Source organism: Lepidochelys olivacea (assembly GCF_965140295.1).
Source record: "Lepidochelys olivacea isolate rLepOli2 genome assembly, chromosome: 5".
In the NCBI taxonomy this organism is placed as follows: domain Eukaryota; kingdom Metazoa; phylum Chordata; order Testudines; family Cheloniidae; genus Lepidochelys; species Lepidochelys olivacea.
In genome coordinates this window covers 46,407,259-46,425,903 of record NC_140415.1, presented here as the reverse complement: position 1 = coordinate 46,425,903, position 18,645 = coordinate 46,407,259, and the positions used below count along the sequence as shown (strand labels likewise).

General features: G+C 38.4%; 1 protein-coding gene across 3 annotated transcripts in view; it reads right to left on the bottom strand.

The window, feature by feature from the left end:
* Nucleotides 1-18,645, bottom strand: part of AP3B1 (adaptor related protein complex 3 subunit beta 1) — a 343,754-nt gene that overhangs the window by 9,176 nt on the left and 315,933 nt on the right. For all 3 annotated transcript variants that reach the window (XM_084629231.1, XM_084629233.1, XM_084629232.1), the window contains 2 exons: nucleotides 9,437-9,534; nucleotides 3,541-3,679 (listed from right to left, as the gene is read on the bottom strand). In XM_084629231.1, the coding sequence (XP_084485357.1) occupies nucleotides 3,541-3,679; nucleotides 9,437-9,534 (237 nt within the window). The remainder of the gene's footprint in view (nucleotides 1-3,540; nucleotides 3,680-9,436; nucleotides 9,535-18,645) is intronic.

The following is an 18,645-nucleotide window of genomic DNA, read 5'->3' as shown; positions in this document are numbered from 1 at the left end:
CAGACTGGACTATTTTGCTTTAAACATACATACTACTTGATCAGAAGGGGTTTCAGGGCTTGGAGGAGAAGTAATATACTTTTGTATGGCACCAAATGCTGGGCACTTAGGCCTGGGCTACACTGGGTGGGGGGGAGGGGTTCGAACTAAGATATGCAACTTCCGCTACGCAATTTGAATAGCTGAAGTCGAAGTATCTTAGTTCCAGTTACCTGGCCGTCCTCACAGCAGCAAGTCAACCGCGGCGGCTCCCCTGTCGACTCCACTTACTCCTCCTGCCGAGGTGGAGTATACGTGTCGATTCGGGGATCGATTTATCGCGTCTAGAGAAGACGCAATAAATCGATCCCCGATAGATTGATCGCTACTCACCGAGCAGGTGGGTAGTGAAGACGTACCCTTAGGAAGAGACAGGAGCAGATCTTGAATACAGTGGAAATGAAAATGTTAAAATGCATGCTTGGAGTTACAAGGATGGACCATATTTGGAACAAACGAATTATAGGAAGTATGAAGGTGGTATCAATTACAGAAAAGTTGAGGGAATCCAGTCTTAGATGGTTTGGGCATATGAAAAAAAAAGACTAGAAGAATATATAGGAAACAGGGTGTTTAACTTACAAGTGGAGGGTAAGTGAAGGGCAGGAAGACTCAAAATTAGATGGATGGATCATACAATAGGATTTGATTAGCTGCGGAGTTTCTGAGGAACTGCTTCAAGACAGACTGGAATGGAGACGACAGACTTGAAGATCTGACCCCAAACACATGAGACTAAGGGCACAGCTATACTGGAAACTTCAAATCGCTGTTGTGGGAGTGCTCCCGCAGCAGCGCTTTGAAGTGCGAGTGTGGTTGCACGCGAGCGCTGAGAGAGAGCTCTCCCAGCGCTCCTGGTAATCCATCTCCACAAGGGGATTAGCTCTGAGTGTTCGGTGCCTGTTTACACTAGTGCTTTAAAGTGCTCTGACTTGCTGCGCTCAGGGCGGTGATTTTTCACACCCCTGAGCCAGCAAGTTAGAGCGCTATAAAATGTAAGTGTAGCCAAGCCCTCAGACTAGAAGAAAAAGAAGAAGAAGAAGGAGGGGAAGGGATACAGTTATCAGAGAGTCTTGGGATGGCTTGATTTTCCACTCCATTATATCAGTTTAAATAGACAATTCTATTGACCTCAGTGGAATTATACAAGCATAAAACCAAAGCAAATGAACAGTGAATCAGGACCAGTGTATTCTTCACATCTGGCCCTGTGGTCTTTTATCTCTGAGCAATAGATTTCTCTCTTGTGTCTGCTACTACCTACAGGTTGATGAGCTCTTACTGTATTTGGGACAGATGAAAGTGTAGTGTTCAAAGACCATTTCCCTGTGTGGACCCATCTTTTTGGGCCAATCTGCTTGACACTTCAGGTGCCTTTTACGTGCATGATATTGAACCAGATTACATGATACTTTGCCAATTACAAGGCGGCCACAGTTTTCTGATTTAAGAAGTATAAATCATTCCCACTTTTTTTTGGTTAAGTACACAAAAGTCTGCAATGACTGTAACCACACTTTTGTGAACACTTCTTTTGTGTTGTTAAAAGAGCAAGGGTTTGTAAGGGAAGTGGAAGGATATGAAAGCAAACCCGAGGAACCTTTAATGTCTCCATCTGATGGGGAGTGCAATTCCACTTCTTGAAAGTCAAATGAGGAAATTCTCTGGATGAATGCTGGTGAGGATTGAGGCTCATGTCTCCATGTGCAATTTCTTGTTCATAGATGGTCTGTTGAGAACCCTAAAGTCTAGTACTCTCTTCAATCCTCCAAGTTTCTTAAAATACATGAAAAAAATGGAATAAAACTGCCAAGAAATTCTCCTGGAGCATGGGGAGCAACCTACATTATTGCCCATTTGGAGAAGTGCGGATAAGAAGTGCAGATGAGAAGTCTGCATAAGAACCAATTTCTGAGGGTTCTCTCATGACCTCAGTTGCACAAAGCAATCTAGAGGGTTCTTCTCTAATGCAGTTATTTATCTTCTTATTTGAGTTAGCGTGCTAAAAATAGCAGGTGGATGTTGTGGCTTGGAGCTCAGAACAGGGGGTTGAGCAGCCTTGAAAGCCTGAGCTGCTGCCCAAGTTGCAATGTCCACACTGCTATTTTTTTAGCAAGCTAGCATGACTGTCTACCCAGGCCCTGAGGCTTGCTCCCAGCTTCAGTGTAGACATATCCAATGTTATCCCACTAATCCCATTGTGTCTGAGGTAAAACAGCATTCCATGGCTGACTATATCAAATGCCACAGGGAAGTGCAGATGATACAACGTTCCTGCAGTGCTTCCAAGACATCCTGTTACATGAATGGGCTGAACTCAAAGGAAGGAATGTATCAGATTATCAGTCTTCTGTGCAATGAGTGGTTCCTAACATTCTGAAAGGCTCTCTCAGAAGTGGGTGATTTTCTCTGAAATGCACAGAAATGTTTTTCTGTAAACAGGAAGGGGTCAGATCTCAACCTGGTGGAGGATGTTCAATTCAGAACAGGAAGATATATAGCTTCCATTTCCTAAATCCTCATCTAGTTCAGAAATCAATTCCAGGGACTGACTAGCTGTGAGGGTAAGGGCAGAGATTACTTGTGAAAAGCCAAGCATGGATAGGTGGTTTTGGGCCATACTGGGAAATATTTGTCAACGTGGATAAGGAAATCTTCCAGACATTACATTTTGGGAATGTTATATTCATGTCAAATAGCATCTCAGTGAGGTCTCCTAGAAAACATTTGGTGTTTAGAGGTCTAGAAATTAAGCGTATTCACATGTTAGACTTGTTTCGGCATTTCCAACATCATTGCATGGTTTTTGAAAATTTTAACCAAAATTTTTCAAAAGTGACTTTCAATGAAAGTCAATGGGATTTAGGCTCCTAAATGCCTAAGTCACATTTGGGAGCAAGGCTCGAAAATAATTTAGGCACTTTCAAAATGTTACCCTTTTTCTCTAGGTGTCCCCTTCTGTATTTGAGGTTAGACTAGAAAAGGCTTTGAGTAGTCTAATTAATCTAGGTCTTTGGTGCCTAAGTAGACAGGAAGGATGAGAATAGCTAGATTCTCCTGTGATGCAGGCCAGGTCAGGAGTCTCTTTGGATGAGGTTATGGATGATAAAATCTTCCTGACCACTGATCAGCAACAGGCTGCTGCATTTTGAACCAAACAGATATTTTTAGAGGAAGCCAAGAACTGGATAAGTAAGGACTGTTGTAAGTCAGGATGTAGGCAGATTGGTAGATCTGAACGGAGAAAGTAGCTTGACATTAGTCTTCTTTTATGGTTACCAAATTTAGATACACAAAAGGAAGGAAAAGCTCAAAAATCAAATCAATCATACTTACCTATGAGAAAATATTAAAAAAATGCCTTTTGGAACTCTGAATTTGGACTCTTATTTTTCTCACGATTCTCAAGTGGAACTCCACATATCTATATCTATAAATGTAAGATTACGCACATTGACACCGAATCACTTTGTTTCACTGCATTTATCAGTCTTAGCTTACCTGTGTATGTTATCTTGACCAGATGGAACAACACCCAAGTTTGCTGCCTTTACCACCTTCTCAAGTAACACAAGACGAGTGGAATTCTGTGGAGCAACAGTGATTGTTGCAGATGTCTCATTCATTCCAGTCAGCATTCCTGAAACATTAAGAGAAGTTTTTTTGTTTTTTTTTTAATACTACTTTAGGAAATCTACAGAAACAGATATATGGTCTGTTACTGAATAAGAGCAAAAAGACTTATAAACCTTATTTTTCATGGGGTTTTCTAGAAGAAAATTACATATAAAATTAAACTATTTATCAAGAAACTGACTTAAAAGATTTAAGTATGTGTAGATTTATATAAAAGCCCAATTAATTAACTTGTGATTTTAAAATAATTTAATCTTACTGAAAAGAAAACAGTAATAACTGAACAATGATGTGATATTAATAAATGTGTGTGCAGCCAAAGTGGCTCCTTTTCAGAAAGAGTACCTAATATAGAACACAGCAAACATACAGATATTTCAAAACTTTTGTTTAATATTTTATAAGACAAATTTGAACTATAGGCCATATCTAAAGAAGTTTTTCAACCATATAAGAATAAAACCACTATACTCCCTTAAAAAGAAAAGGAGTACTAGTGGCACCTTAGAGACTAACCAATTTATTTGAGCATAAGCTTTCGTGAGCTACAGCTCACTTCATCGGATGCATCCGATGAAGTGAGCTGTAGCTCACGAAAGCTTATGCTCAAATAAATTCGATGAAGTGAGCTGTAGCTCACGAAAGCTTATGCTCAAATAAATTGGTTCGTCTCTAAGGTGCCACTAGTACTCCTTTTCTTTTTGTGAATACAGACTAACACGGCTGCTACTCTGAAACCTGTCACTATACTCCCTTGTAATTTCATTGCAGATTATTCTCTAAATTTTACTTCTTTTCCTTTTGCAGTCAATCAGATCAGTTTAGTTCATGAAGATAAAGTTAAAATTATCAGATCAAAAACTCAGAAACACTGTTCACTCAGCTAGTATCTGTCTCTTAAAGAATGTAATGATAAACTATATTTGATTAAAATATGTCACTACAAAATACAGCTAAAATGTCAACCCTCCCTGCTATCATATGAAGAAAAAAATGGAATAAAAATGAAAGGAGAAATGTAATTCAAGAAGGCTATACGTAAGAAAAAAAATTCTTATATCAACACCCAGTGCTTAGAACAGCATTTAGCAGGTCATCTATGTTAATTAAAATCCAGAAAAAAATCCCCTGGAGAGCTTCACATAGTCCTTATATGAAAATCCTGCAGGAATCTATGCTATATTCAGATGCTAAAACTATTTGTAAAAACAATGAAATGTAGGACCTCAAGTAGAAGCGGTAAAGAAATAAACCAATGTCAAATATTTATATGCACAATAAAATTAAGTAATCAAAACTATTTAAAATTCTCAAAAATCCTATCCTTTTAGAAATATATACACAAATATACTGCAAATTCCATTCAGATGCTTAATAAATTTTATTTTAAAAAGTCAACATAGGCATATATTAGTATGTGAATCAGTGTTTGTCACAAAAACTGAAATTCTGAATAAAAAATAAAGCAATAAATAAGTAATACAGGTGATATTTTAGAACATGATTTACTCATGGCAAAAGCAAAAATAAATATCTACCTTCTATAAAAAAAATCAGCATTAGCATTATCTAACCTTGGAAACAGTACATTCTGTTTCAGATTGTTTAACTTCAATATTAGGCAAAAGCTTTAAAAACTACATACACAATCTAAAACTGCTTTTAAGCAGAGCACAAGCACTGACATAACACTGCTGAGAGATGTGTGTACTCATTTAGGATTTAAACCTTCTCCATTAAGCTCTATTGAAGAGCAAATGCTGAATAAATGAATGCAACTATGTTTATGTTAAAAGCCTGTTTCCCACAGCATGTAATTAAAGGAAATGTTGTACAAAGCCAGTACTTTTGTCAAGCTCCTGTAAATGGAAAGATGGATAGCACTCAGAGAAGTGAATGCATTGCTTCATATTTAACCTTAACACTCTTGTCATTAATGGTTTGTCTAACTTGTTCTATAAAAGACAAGGTACTGCTCCATTGAAGTAAAATTAAAAAAATCAACTAAACCATGCTTTTCAGAACAGAAGATTCATTATCGTTGACTAATGTATTGGCATAAAGCAAAGTAACATCCTATCAAGTAAGGCACACATTCAATCTGCCTTTCCACCCCCCTTTATTTTTAACTCATGCTGTTTTATTGTTATAGGCAATTTGTACCACTCAGCATGACAGTGTAAACTGAATCAAGATTAATTTACATGCAAAAGAACACTTAGGAGAGCAGCATGGTAAGCAAATGTATTGTCTCGATTGCTGAGGTGGAAAAGAACCTGGAAAGAAAAAAAGGTGCTCTAATTAAGGGGCATCAAATATGATTGCTTGTGGTAGTTAAGGGCCAGAAAATAGTAAATGTCTGACCACTTAAAGAATTAGTATCTTGCTTATTAGGAACACAAGTTAGATCCATAAATCTTAATAAAATTAAGTAAATGTGTTTTTTAATCCCTGGTATTTCTAAAGTAAAATGTGCCAGGTATACTTGACTTACTTAAAAATTTCGCAAAATTATCAATTACATTTTCAACTATGAAAAAACTGTAAAATGAAGCCAATTAAAACAACTATGTGTATACACTTTAAAAATAAAAATATTAATGGTAAAATACTAATTAATAACCAGTTATAAAAAACATGTGCCACCTTTAACATGGCATTACTCATTGGAATCTAAGAAAACTCTGGTCAGTGCACAGAAAGGCAATTAATTTGGGTTAATTAAGTGTTACAATGAATCAAGAATACACTGTTTGAATAATAAAAGGAAATGAAATTGGAAAAAAATTATACTGATGCAAAAAACATCTGATATATTGTCATCTATCAGAGAAAACTGAGCTCAATCCTAGTCCCATTCAAGTCAACTGGACCTTTGCCACTGATTTCATCAAAAGGAAGAGAGTCAGGCAAGATGATGTGAGGATAGAGGCCCCTGTGCTACAGTTCTTACTCAGAAAGAATTCCCACTGAAGCCAAGTGGAGTTTTGTCTGAGTAAGTGCTGCAGAGATGGCATGGAATGCTGAAGCCTAAGATTGAAACAAGTATTTAAAACAACAAAATTAATTAGTCCATTGCTTCCAAATGGTCAAATCACCAAATCACAACATTAATTAAGCGACTGCTCAAGACTGTATAGATAGGGAATGAATCACCCTGAAAGAGTTTCTCCAGTTCAGAATTGAGGGCAAAGTGAGCTAATGTTGCACGGCTCAGCATATGATGCATAGTATATAGATAAATACAGCTTTCCGTTTTCTAGTGTTGCCACCAGGAAACCTTCACAGGCATGAATATTCAGCACCCTGTCTGTCCCCCTCCTGCTTATGCCATGGGGGAAAAGGAAATACACAAAATGTGACTCACAATGAAAAGCAACATAGTGTAACTGAATGAAGATGGGAAACAGTGAATTGTTTTCTTGCATTATTGCTATAATGTTGTATGTTCCGTCCTTAGTATTCTTATTAGATTGCACATGCAATTTAGACCTAATATTCTTAAAAGCCATGTGTATCTTCTAATTTTTCCCCATACAAATTTGCTGCCACCCCTAATTCCCACCCTCCACCGTTTCCTATTATTAACTTTGAATGCAAACATAAAACAAAGTATCTCAAGATACAAGGTTTGAAAAATCTTTTGACCAAAATAAGGAAAAACATGAAAAATAAAAAATAAGGTGTATAAATCGGATCTATTTGGAGAATGAAGTAAAATCAAAGTTAACATGGAATGGAAACACATTTGTTAACTTCTAAGCTGACCTGCATTTTACTATAGTAAGATTTGTGTTGCTAAAATTTGAGGAAATTCATTTCTTATTTTGATTTGGGATTTTCATTTACCAAGCCCATATAGCAATTATCTTAAAATACTCCAGCCTGTTCCTAGATCTGTGTAACAAATAAATACACATGTAAAGTTTAGAATTGAGACCTCTATTACCAAGAGTTTTCTAAAACAGCTGAAATCTATAACTAAAAAGATGCTATAGAAGAGGGTTTTAAACATATGGTAAATTTGCCAGCATCAAGTCCTGCATCAAAGAATGAATTCAGGAAGACAGAAAGAACGATACAGAAATGCCAAGAGACCTTCATGGATTTACAAATACTTCATATAAACAAAATTTCAAATAGCTTTATTCAGAGTAGCCTTTCTGCTCTATTAAACATAGCAAACAGCTGCCAGATTTATTCAGACAAATAATCAACAACCATAGAAGTAAAATGGCAGAAGAAAAAGGAATTTTGGCAACAACTCCACAGAGGACTATAGCTGTTCTCAAAAGTGCACTTCTTCTATGTTCTCATGGTTCTATATGGTCAGTCAGGGGAAAAAAAGCCCTCGGTCAAAGCAGAGAAAATGATCAAATATCAAGCAAGCAAGCAAACCAAAAAGTGGGGGAGAGCACAACAACCTTCTTTACTTACGGTATACCCCAGCTACAATTTTCAGAAGGGAACAGTTTAAAACAAATGTGCCAAAGCCTCATTTAATCACTCACCTTGGTTTGCTGAGCAGGTGTAAAGCAGTGAGGCAGGCTTTAGCCAGCAAAGGGTAAGAACAGCAAATAAGTATCAATTGGTTAAGAAAAAAAATTCACAATCCTAACTTTTCACGGCAGTGATCAACTTCACAGAAAATAATACAAGTAATACTTAGATTGCATTCTTAATCATTTAAAATATAAAAGTAACTGTAAGAAAGATGCAAAAGTGATTATTAATAATATATAGCATTGCATAGGATTACTCGTTGGTGTTCTTGACTGCTTGATAGATATACTGGGTTTCTGAGCTTTACACAGCCATGAGATGGAGTCCCATGGGTACATTCTCATCTCAGTGGGAAAGGATTTACGCATGTAAATCCCCATTCATTGAGATGGATGAGAATATACCATTGTAAATTTGAAAATGCATCCAAAGCTCAAGCTTTTGGACTTTAAAAGTACTGCAGTAAATTTGAACAAAATTCTTAGCTGTGTGAACTGTTCAATTTAGTAAAACCAGCTATTATATATTTTTATTATTCATATAGTAAGAACCATTCAAATTATCAAATGCGTTTGCGTCCAGGCCAAGCCACAATCTTGGATTTTATAGAAATGCTGACTTTCTTTAAAAGCACTACATTAAGAAAATTGACCGCCGAGGTGTAGACAACAACATGGTTCCTTTTTAAAAGGCTACACCAAAGGGAAGCCAAAGAGTTCGTTTTTAATAGTACGAAGAGTTGTTTTAAAGGGGTATGATTGTAATGAACTTCAAAGTAGTTGGGAGAAAAAGTACATTAACTCTACACTAGCAATAGTGTTGGAATAAAGACTAATAAAAGGAGACATCATTGTCTTAATACACATTTGGATTATTTCTCTGAGCTGGTGGGTCTAAAATTCCTGCCATTAGCACTAATATGAAATGCATTACTGAGTAATGTTAGGAAACCATAACTCTCAGGGCCAAAAGGTTGATTATGGACTATGTATGTGGAGGGACTGTTTGTTTTTTTAAAAGATATATTTATCAGTTATCAAGTACCACTGGAATGCACACACTGTGTGCTTCTAAAGGTATTTTCTAAACCAAGCCATTAGTATGAGATTGAAAGAGACTGCACAGAGTAGCATCAATAGCTACATACATAAAGTGATTTCTGGGCATCTGTATAAATGTGCAAGTGAAAAGCATTGTAGTGCATGCACATGGAAATCAAAAATGCATTTATCAAAGTTACTGAAATAATATTTCTCACCTTGCTCTGTCTTAAAGTCCTTCTCTGACATAGTGACAGGTAAAAGTAATTCTCCAACAGGGGGCTGAATATTAACACTGAAGTGATCTTCCTTTGTACTGAGAGAAAAGAAATTACACAGAATTGAACACTTTTTTGGGGTAAGAAAATATTCTATATAACCAAAATTAAATTGGAGCAAGTATGTTATCAACTGATTTTGTAGAATTTACCTTTCTGATTTTCACTTTGCTAATCCAAAACCTTGCTAATTCTCACCAAAAATCTGACTGCCTCATCCTACTTCCCAGCATAGATGCAACAAGGTGCTGCAGTGAGCTTTTGTATTTCTAATACTGTTACTTTTATTGCTATGCACATGTTCTTGTCAACTAAGAAGTATCAGATAAACTAAACTACACGCTTGCTAAAAATCAACGTTATATGATTTTTAAAAAACTGTTTGTTCATTAGTTAATTTGCAAAGTTAAATAATCAGCAACATCCCAGCAATTAGTCTGAATTAGCAAGATTCTACTTCTCCTGTTTTAATACCACCAATACGTTCAAAGAATTGTCTTACGCAAAGTGTAATATCCAGGATCAAATATTTTAACAATCTTCCTATTTAGTATGAAACATTTTTCTAAACAAAACAAGGATCTTCTATAATACAGTCACTTCTAAACTTAACAAGGACATAATTTGGAAGGGCACAGAATATTGTCTGAGAGACATAGAATAAACTAATTTGAAAAGCAAGAAAAATATTTTATCAGTTCAATTTTGAAAACTTCTCATTTTTTGACATAGCAAAAAGTAGGCTACTGGTTGATCAGAAGCCTTGATGGAAACTCTCTCAAATATGGGACTAGTTTTCACAACAGCAGATAGTTTAAAAGCAACAACAAAATAGCACATCGGCAGTATTCTGCTATTAAAAAAACAACATATGTTACAGATTCCTTCTTAACCCCTTCCCTCCCCCCCAAAAGACAAACACTGTTCATCTCATTCTCTGCCAGGGTCAAATTATTTGTACCTGAAACTAATTTTACAGAAATTCAAGATATGTCCACATTACCATGTTTGGTTGGCTGACTACAATATGCAACATCCAGCTAAGAATGCATTTACAATTAAAATCTTTGTAGTAGCCATAGGGCAAGTGAAATTTTGGAAAGAAAAAAAAAATCTCCTCACTAACTGGTCTGCCAAATAATCAGCAAATATTGATTGCTTGTATGCCTGAGCTATCCTGCTTAAACATATTGGTACAATCATTAGTAGTACAAAAATCAATTGCTTAATATCCATGGTATTTAAATTAATCTCATTTGTTATTGATTTTTTATAATTTTTTCACCTTAGAAGTCTGAAATTAGATTGGCTGATGTAGGAAACAGCACTGGATGATTAATATAGAAGTGATATTTTTCCTCTGATTAAAAAAATTACATGACAAAGTATCTGAAATCAGAAAAATATTTGTTTTATATGCCAGTTACTTAAAATTTAAATAGTTACTGTATTTTAACCAGTTGCTACAACTTTAGCAACAGAAACACTTAGAAGATAAATAATTTTAGAATATATAAAATGTGATTTTTAAAACTTGCGATATGCTGTAATTAAGCTTTTAAATGCCAAATGTAGATGTGTCAAAAGTAATGTAGCAGAACAGTAACTGACATTATTACTCTAAATCTAAGCTCAGTAAATATACACTAAAATGATTCTTTAAAGTCTGGCTGAGATAAGCTTTATAATGATTTATGTCACAGAATGTTATTCCATTTTATAAGTAATTTTTAACTCTATCCCTGCTTACAATCCTGACATGCATTATTTTTCTTAAATAGTTTGAATGCTGTCAGTTTAGCTAATGACAACAGAACACTGAAATAGCAAGGATGCAGTCAGTATATGTTGAGATTGAAGTGGGCTGTGACATAGGACATAATATTTTTTCATATGAGACCAGGAATTTGGGAGTGAAAGAATGAATCTTTAGCCAATTGCCCCAGATAACATTTTTCTATATTGTTTAAGTGGCTTGTCTGAACTAAAATGGCTACAAGGAATTCAACAACACCTTCATAATAATTTAACAAAACAAAACAAAACCACTTTTGTAAATGTAACCAAGAATGATTATGGGATAATTCAGCATGCTGTTGGATCTACTGCAGACCATGCTATTTATACATTAATCTGACGTACTGTATTGACGACATAGTGTCTCCAGATGTACCTTTTATAGTGGGAAAGTATCAATGTAGCCTGGCTCCTACATAAGCATTCTAAAGCAGTGGGAAAGGACCCTTACTAAATACTGTCCAACCCAGTGGCTCTTGGGGGCATGCAGAGGTCTTCCAGGGAGTATGTCAACTAATCTAGATATTTGCCTAATTTTACAACAGCCTACATAAAAAGCACAAGTGAAGACAATACAAACTAAAATTTCATACAATGACTTGTTTATACTGCTTTATATACTATATCAGCAGTTCTCAGACGACGGGTTGCAACCATGAAGTACATCACAAGTTCGCTTTAAGGGGGTTGCCAGGGCCGGTGTTAGACTTGCTGGGCCCAGGGCAGAAAGCCAAAGCCCGAGCCCTGAGGTGCAGGACTAAAGCCCAAGCCTAAACAACTTAGTTTTGCAGGACCACTTACGGTATGGGACCCTGGGCAATTGCCCAGCTTGCCACCCCCCTAATGCTGGCCCTGAGAGTAGAACAGACAATATGGAGAAAAACTTAATTGTTGCTGTCGCTTTACTGTCTGCCAGAATGACAAGGCTCACAAGTGAAAAACAGGCTCAAGTATCGCACTGAAATGTAAGCACAATATTTATATTCCAATTGATTTATTTTATAATTATATGGTAAAAATGAGAAAGGAAGCAATTTTTCAGTAATAGTATGCTGTAACACTTTTGTATTTTTATGTCTGATTTGTAAGCAAATAGTTTTTAAATGAGGTGAAACTTGGGGTGCACAGGACAAATCAGTCTCCTGAAAAGGGTTTCAGTAGTCTGGAAAGGTTGAGAACCACTGGTCCAACCAAACAATCCACTCCCCCTTGAAAGTAACAAACTCATTAATATTTCTTAATAAAGCCATTAAAATAGTTTTGTGGATCTGATGCCTGTTTCCACCTCCTCCAACTTTATCAATAGGTTTTTCTGCTCACTGGATGGCCAAAAGTCTTGTTGCTTGTTCTTATGATCATTAGGTAAGATTTACTTTATTTCAAGCTAGAATTGCTGAGATCCAGCATACTTTGATACAATTATTTTTCAGCTGCAGAAAACCATTCCTCCTTTACTCCAATCACTACAATTCTCATTACACTGAATATCAGTGACTAAATGTTGGTATTTTTTCCAGGCCTGTAATCCCTACATAGGGATCTGATGCAGTGTATATCCCACATATAAACACAACTATGCCACCTGCCTGTACTTGGAGAATAGGCCAGGCTTGATTAAAGATGAAGCCTAGGTGTGGAAGGAGCTGAGCAGTGACTATAAAGAAAGAAAGCAGATTAGAAAGAGATTATGAAGAGACCGCAGGAGAGAAACTCTAATCCCAGTCACTCTCTGGGATTAGAGAGTTGAGAGCCTAGGAGGGTCAAGGAAGAAGCCGAGGGGGAGAGATGGCCCTGGGATCCTCTCCTGAGTTGAGAAGTCTGGCAGGAGGTTAGGAGAAACACAGAGCAGCCACTGAGGTGGAGAAAGTTCCAGTGGTAAAACCTGATAAAACAACAGGATTAGGACCTTGCAGAGAGAGAGCGCACTGGGAGGTGTTCCATTAAGGAATATAGAGAGATGAAAGATCAAGCCTGAGGAGGGCAAAAGTGGGTTTACTTTTGTACTTTTAGTTGGAGATTTTGCTGGAAGGTTCCAAGGAGAGCCCTGTGAGTCCTGGTCCTGAAAGAAGGGTGAACTAAGAGACGCAGGAGAGACAATGCTTGATAAAGAGGCTACAGCAGGAAGATGTCCAGGGAGGCAGCAGCAAGGAGCCTGACGGAGCAGACCTTGCATGCTGGTTATAGGGTTCCTGGACTGGAAACCAGAATAGTGGGAGGGACTGAGCTACCCTACCAGTGACTGTGGAAGGTGGCAAGAAGCACTGAGAAGGGAATAAGGATGACTGAATGATGAGTAAAGGGTGTGAGGACTACAGGACTCAGAGTCAGGATTAAAGACCTTTTGTAAGGATGCTGGACTTTCAATCATTTGGACTTTGTTACCCGGGAAGGTTTGGGTCTAAAACATGACCTGACCAGAGGTGTGAGTTGCCAGAAGAGGCAGACCACGATGGGACTGGCGTGACTATTGTCAGGGGGCACTAACCACAAAAGAGCTGCTGCACCATGCCCTGCCATGCCAAGAGGTGTTCCAGTAGTGAGCCCACCCTTCTACAGGAGCCAAAAGCACTAACGTAGGCATAGTGGGTCCTCTTTTATATGTAATTTAATTAGGGATTTAATTTTTTAAAAGTCATCATATTAAATACTAAATTTAAAGTGTTTGCTACTAAATACAAATCTGGATAGTAAGAATGTAATTTACATAAAATAATGTAACTAAGAATTGAATTCAACCCTATTTAAAATTAATTTAACTACTATATAGCAAAACCGTTAAGAAATACTTCATAGCTTAAAAGTTCCTATTAGAAGTAGTTTTAAGAGTGCCAGAAGAATGGTTAAGACTACACTGAAACATCTCTTGTAAATGCTCTTGCTTCAAGTCTCTTGGGAGATTACATTTATAATGAAATACAACAGAAAAGAAAATTTGTCAAACCAGGTGAAGAATTACAAATAGACATGGGTACATAAAATCTGCATGGGAAGATTTCACCAGTTTTCAAACTGAAAGGCCTTAAGCATTTTCCATGGCAGAAGTTACAACCTTAGTACAGAATAAGAGCCTCTCAATTAAAAGTCTGTTCAATGGAGCCCAGCAAGAAAAGGCTAGTATGTCTGATAACACTCCACTCCACTCCACAGCAGAATCTCTTAAGTATGGAGTAGTACTCTTCGGGAGGTACAGAGCAAGCTAGGTTTCAGCATTAATTCTACTGTTGCCTGAAAAAAGGTATTAAACTGTAGAGAGACATGGTGGGTGAGGTAATATCTTTTATTGGACCAACCTCTGTTGGTGACAGAGACAAGCTTTTGAGCCACACAGAGCTCTTTTGAAGGCTTTCACCATATGCATGGCATTATTTCAGACTACATGGGTGCTATATCCAATACATCGAAGAAAGTTGTACAAACATAGGAACCAAGGGGGAGAAACACTCTACTTAATAGATTAAATGACATTACAAGATCACGTTTGATCATTTAGGAGGAGCATGATTTAAATTTTCTCCGGGATGCTTGGAACAGAAGATTGTTCTGTCACTTTTCTGTTCTTTTGCCAAACAGTTTGCTCCCAAATAACCAGGTCGACACCTGGCATTGTTTGGACCAGTCTGTCCTGGATCACTTATGCCAAAACCGTAAGTGGCTGTTTACCAGATGATCTTAAGAAATCCTCTTATCCCGGATAATGGTAGACTTAGGGGGCAAGGACAGCACTGTCTACCTTTGAAACAAATGTAAATGGCATTACCACTTAGAAACATACAAAACAGAGTATTACCTGTTAATTCTCTATATAGGTTTTTATACCGTGGTTATTTGAGCACCTATCAACTTCTTGAAAGGATACAAAAGTCAACTACCTACCTTTGCAGGCCTGCACCCCTGGTTTAGATAATGTTTTCAAAGTCACAATAAAGAGGATGCCTGCTTCTTTAATGGAGGCCTTGCTACGAAGTTAGCCTTCTCCTATTCCCTTGATAACCATAAGACTGTAATACCATGCTAGGCCATGGTCTTGAACATGTCTTTTGCAGAAGTTTTTAATTTCCTGATTATTTATATTCTAATTTCCCATAGTTTATATTCAAAGAGATACAAAGAACAGGAAGAAAAGTTGGGAGAGAAAGAACAATAATATTTAAGTTTCCTCTTGATTTCACCTTTCTGAGGTGTTTGGATTTTCTCTACTTTTCCAACTTTGGGGAAAGGAAGAGAAGCATCTGGCTAAGAAAGGCCCTGGATTTGCAGAGGTGGGAGCAGTTGTTCAGACCCAGCATTGCCTCCTCCAGCCTGATGTACTTGCTTTCTGGAGGTGGGCCAATTAGTGGTTGGCTTTAGAGTGACTGACAGTGGAGGGAAGAGCACCAGATTGCTTGTCTTCAAGTTATCCCTAGCGATAACTTACTGACCAGCTGACAAAGCACTGTCCAGGGAAACACCATATGAACAGGTGAAAATGTGATTGAGAGTGATATGAAAGCAGTTTTCTCTCTAACAACTGCCTTTGGTACACTTTCTATATAGCTTCCTGTATATTATTATTCAGATGCTATTACATGAGTCAAACAAGTCAGTGTTTATACCTGAGTTACTTGCACTTTTTAAAAAAATGACTTTTCAGGAAGAATAGGATCAGGATTGGTAAATAACTACTGGTTTTGTAGTCTCAATATTTTTGAGACAAGGTTGGATGTTAGGGTAACTGACTGATCCTTTTCTTTTTCTTCTTGATTGCAGATAGACATCCTGCTCAAGTAGATTTCAGGGTATAGAGGTGCCTGAAAGAAGGGAGGATACTTGCTTCTTCAAATATATGTATCTCTAAGAGATCTGGGGAAAAGGAGCACCTGTGCCCTTAAAAGAATATGCAGCAAGAGATTTCATGAGTAGGAAGAGACTGAAGAGAGCGGGTCTAATTCCCTTCTTGACAGTTTTCATAAATAATCTGCTAGATTTCCCCACCCTGACAAACCAACCTCTGGCTTGTGTGTGCAAATCTGCCGTTCAGAAAGGCTTTGGCCAGGTTGCGGTAGGTGGATGCAGAGCATCATCTCCCCTCTTTCCCAGCAGCAGATCTAAGTGCTGCCAGAAGTAGAGCAGAGACTGGCCCTTAACAGTTCCAGTGGCAGTACTGGGAGGAGCAGGGAGCGCAGTTCTTGGGGCTGGGTTTAGTAACCAGACCTGTACTATTACCATCTCTCTGCCATCTTTCAGTGTGCGCTGCGTTCCCTTGACCCCAAGTCTGCTTGTTATTTTGAGGGAGGGGAAAGGAGTGCATATAAGCACTTCTTCCCATTCCATTTCAGCTCTCTCCCCCTTCTCTCGGTAGTTGTGGTGACATCCTGCCCACTCCAACCACTCAGGCTCTTAGATTCTGGGTGTGACATTGCACTCCATATTCTTTATGGAAATATGCTTATGATATGAATATGGCATTACTCAGATATACTTCATGCAAGATGGCTCATGTAAGATATAATTGGAAAGGTTGTGATTTACTGAATGTGATTATCCAATTTGTATGCACATATCATTTTTGTATCTGAAGTTAGGAATATTGACCATGTATCTGTATTTCAAATGTGCTACCTTGGGTGACACCCACAACTAGCCATTCAGGTACAACAATGAAAAAGACAGATAAGGCTGATATCCCATCAGCAAAGACAATGGACTGTGAAAGAGCTTAGCCTTCCTGTGGATGCTCCAGACAGCCTAGGAGTAATGGCTGCTAGGACTCTGTAACATAGAATATCAGGGTTGGAAGGGACCCCAGAAGGTCATCTAGTCCAACCCCCTGCTCGAAGCAGGACCAATTCCCAGTTAAATCATCCCAGCCAGGGCTTTGTCAAGCCTGACCTTAAAAACCTCTAAGGAAGGAGATTCTACCACCTCCCTAGGTAACGCATTCCAGTGTTTCACCACCCTCTTAGTGAAAAAGTTTTTTCCTAATATCCAATCTAAACCTCCCCCACTGCAACTTGAGACCATTACTCCTCGTTCTGTCATCTGCTACCATTGAGAACAGTCTAGAGCCATCCTCTTTGGAACCCCCTTTCAGGTAGTTGAAAGCAGCTATCAAATCCCCCCTCATTCTTCTCTTCTGCAGGCTAAACAATCCCAGCTCCCTCAGCCTCTCCTCATAAGTCATGTGTTCCAGACCCCTAATCATTTTTCTTGCCCTTCGCTGGACTCTCTCCAATTTATCCACATCCTTCTTGAAGTGGGGGGCCCAAAACTGGACACAGTACTCCAGATGAGGCCTCACCAATGTCGAATAGAGGGGAACGATCACGTCCCTCGATCTGCTCGCTATGCCCCTACTTATACATCCCAAAATGCCATTGGCCTTCTTGGCAACAAAGGCACACTGCTGACTCATATCCAGCTTCTCGTCCACTGTCACCCCTAGGTCCTTTTCCGCAGAACTGCTGCCTAGCCATTTGGCCCCTAGTCTGTAGCTGTGCATTGGGTTCTTCCGTCCTAAGTGCAGGACCCTGCACTTATCCTTATTGAACCTCATCAGATTTCTTTTGGCCCAATCCTCCAATTTGTCTAGGTCCTTCTGTATCCTATCCCTCCCCTCCAGCGTATCTACCACTCCTCCCAGTTTAGTATCATCCGCAAATTTGCTGAGAGTGCAATCCACACCATCCTCCAGATCATTTATGAAGATATTGAACAAAACCGGCCCCAGGACCGACCCTTGGGGCACTCCACTTGATACCGGCTGCCAACTAGACATGGAGCCATTGATCACTACCCGTTGAGCCCGACAATCTAGCCAGCTTTCTACCCACCTTATAGTGCATTCATCCAGCCCATACTTCCTTAACTTGCTGACAAGAATACTGTGGGAGACCGTGTCAAAAGCTTTGCTAAAGTCAAGAAACAATACATCCACTGCTTTCCCTTCATCCACAGAACCAGTAATCTCATCATAGAAGGCGATTAGATTAGTCAGGCATGACCTTCCCTTGGTGAATCCATGCTGGCTGTTCCTGATCACTTTCCTCTCATGCAAGTGCTTCAGGATTGATTCTTTGAGGACCTGCTCCATGATTTTTTCAGGGATTGAGGTGAGGCTGACTGGCCTGTAGTTCCCAGGATCCTCCTTCTTCCCTTTTTTAAAGATTTAAAGATCTTTTTTAAAGATTTAACGATGAAGCCTCTGGAGGGACACAACTGAGAGTATCAATTCAGGACAAATTGCTTAGAGCAGGGCAGTTATAGCCCAAGGCTGGGGTTCCTTGCACAACAAACCAGCCAAACAGAGAGGACTTCAGTTTTACCCTACAGGCTAACCAGAAGTCATACAAGCAATTCCCTTAGACACTCCAGTT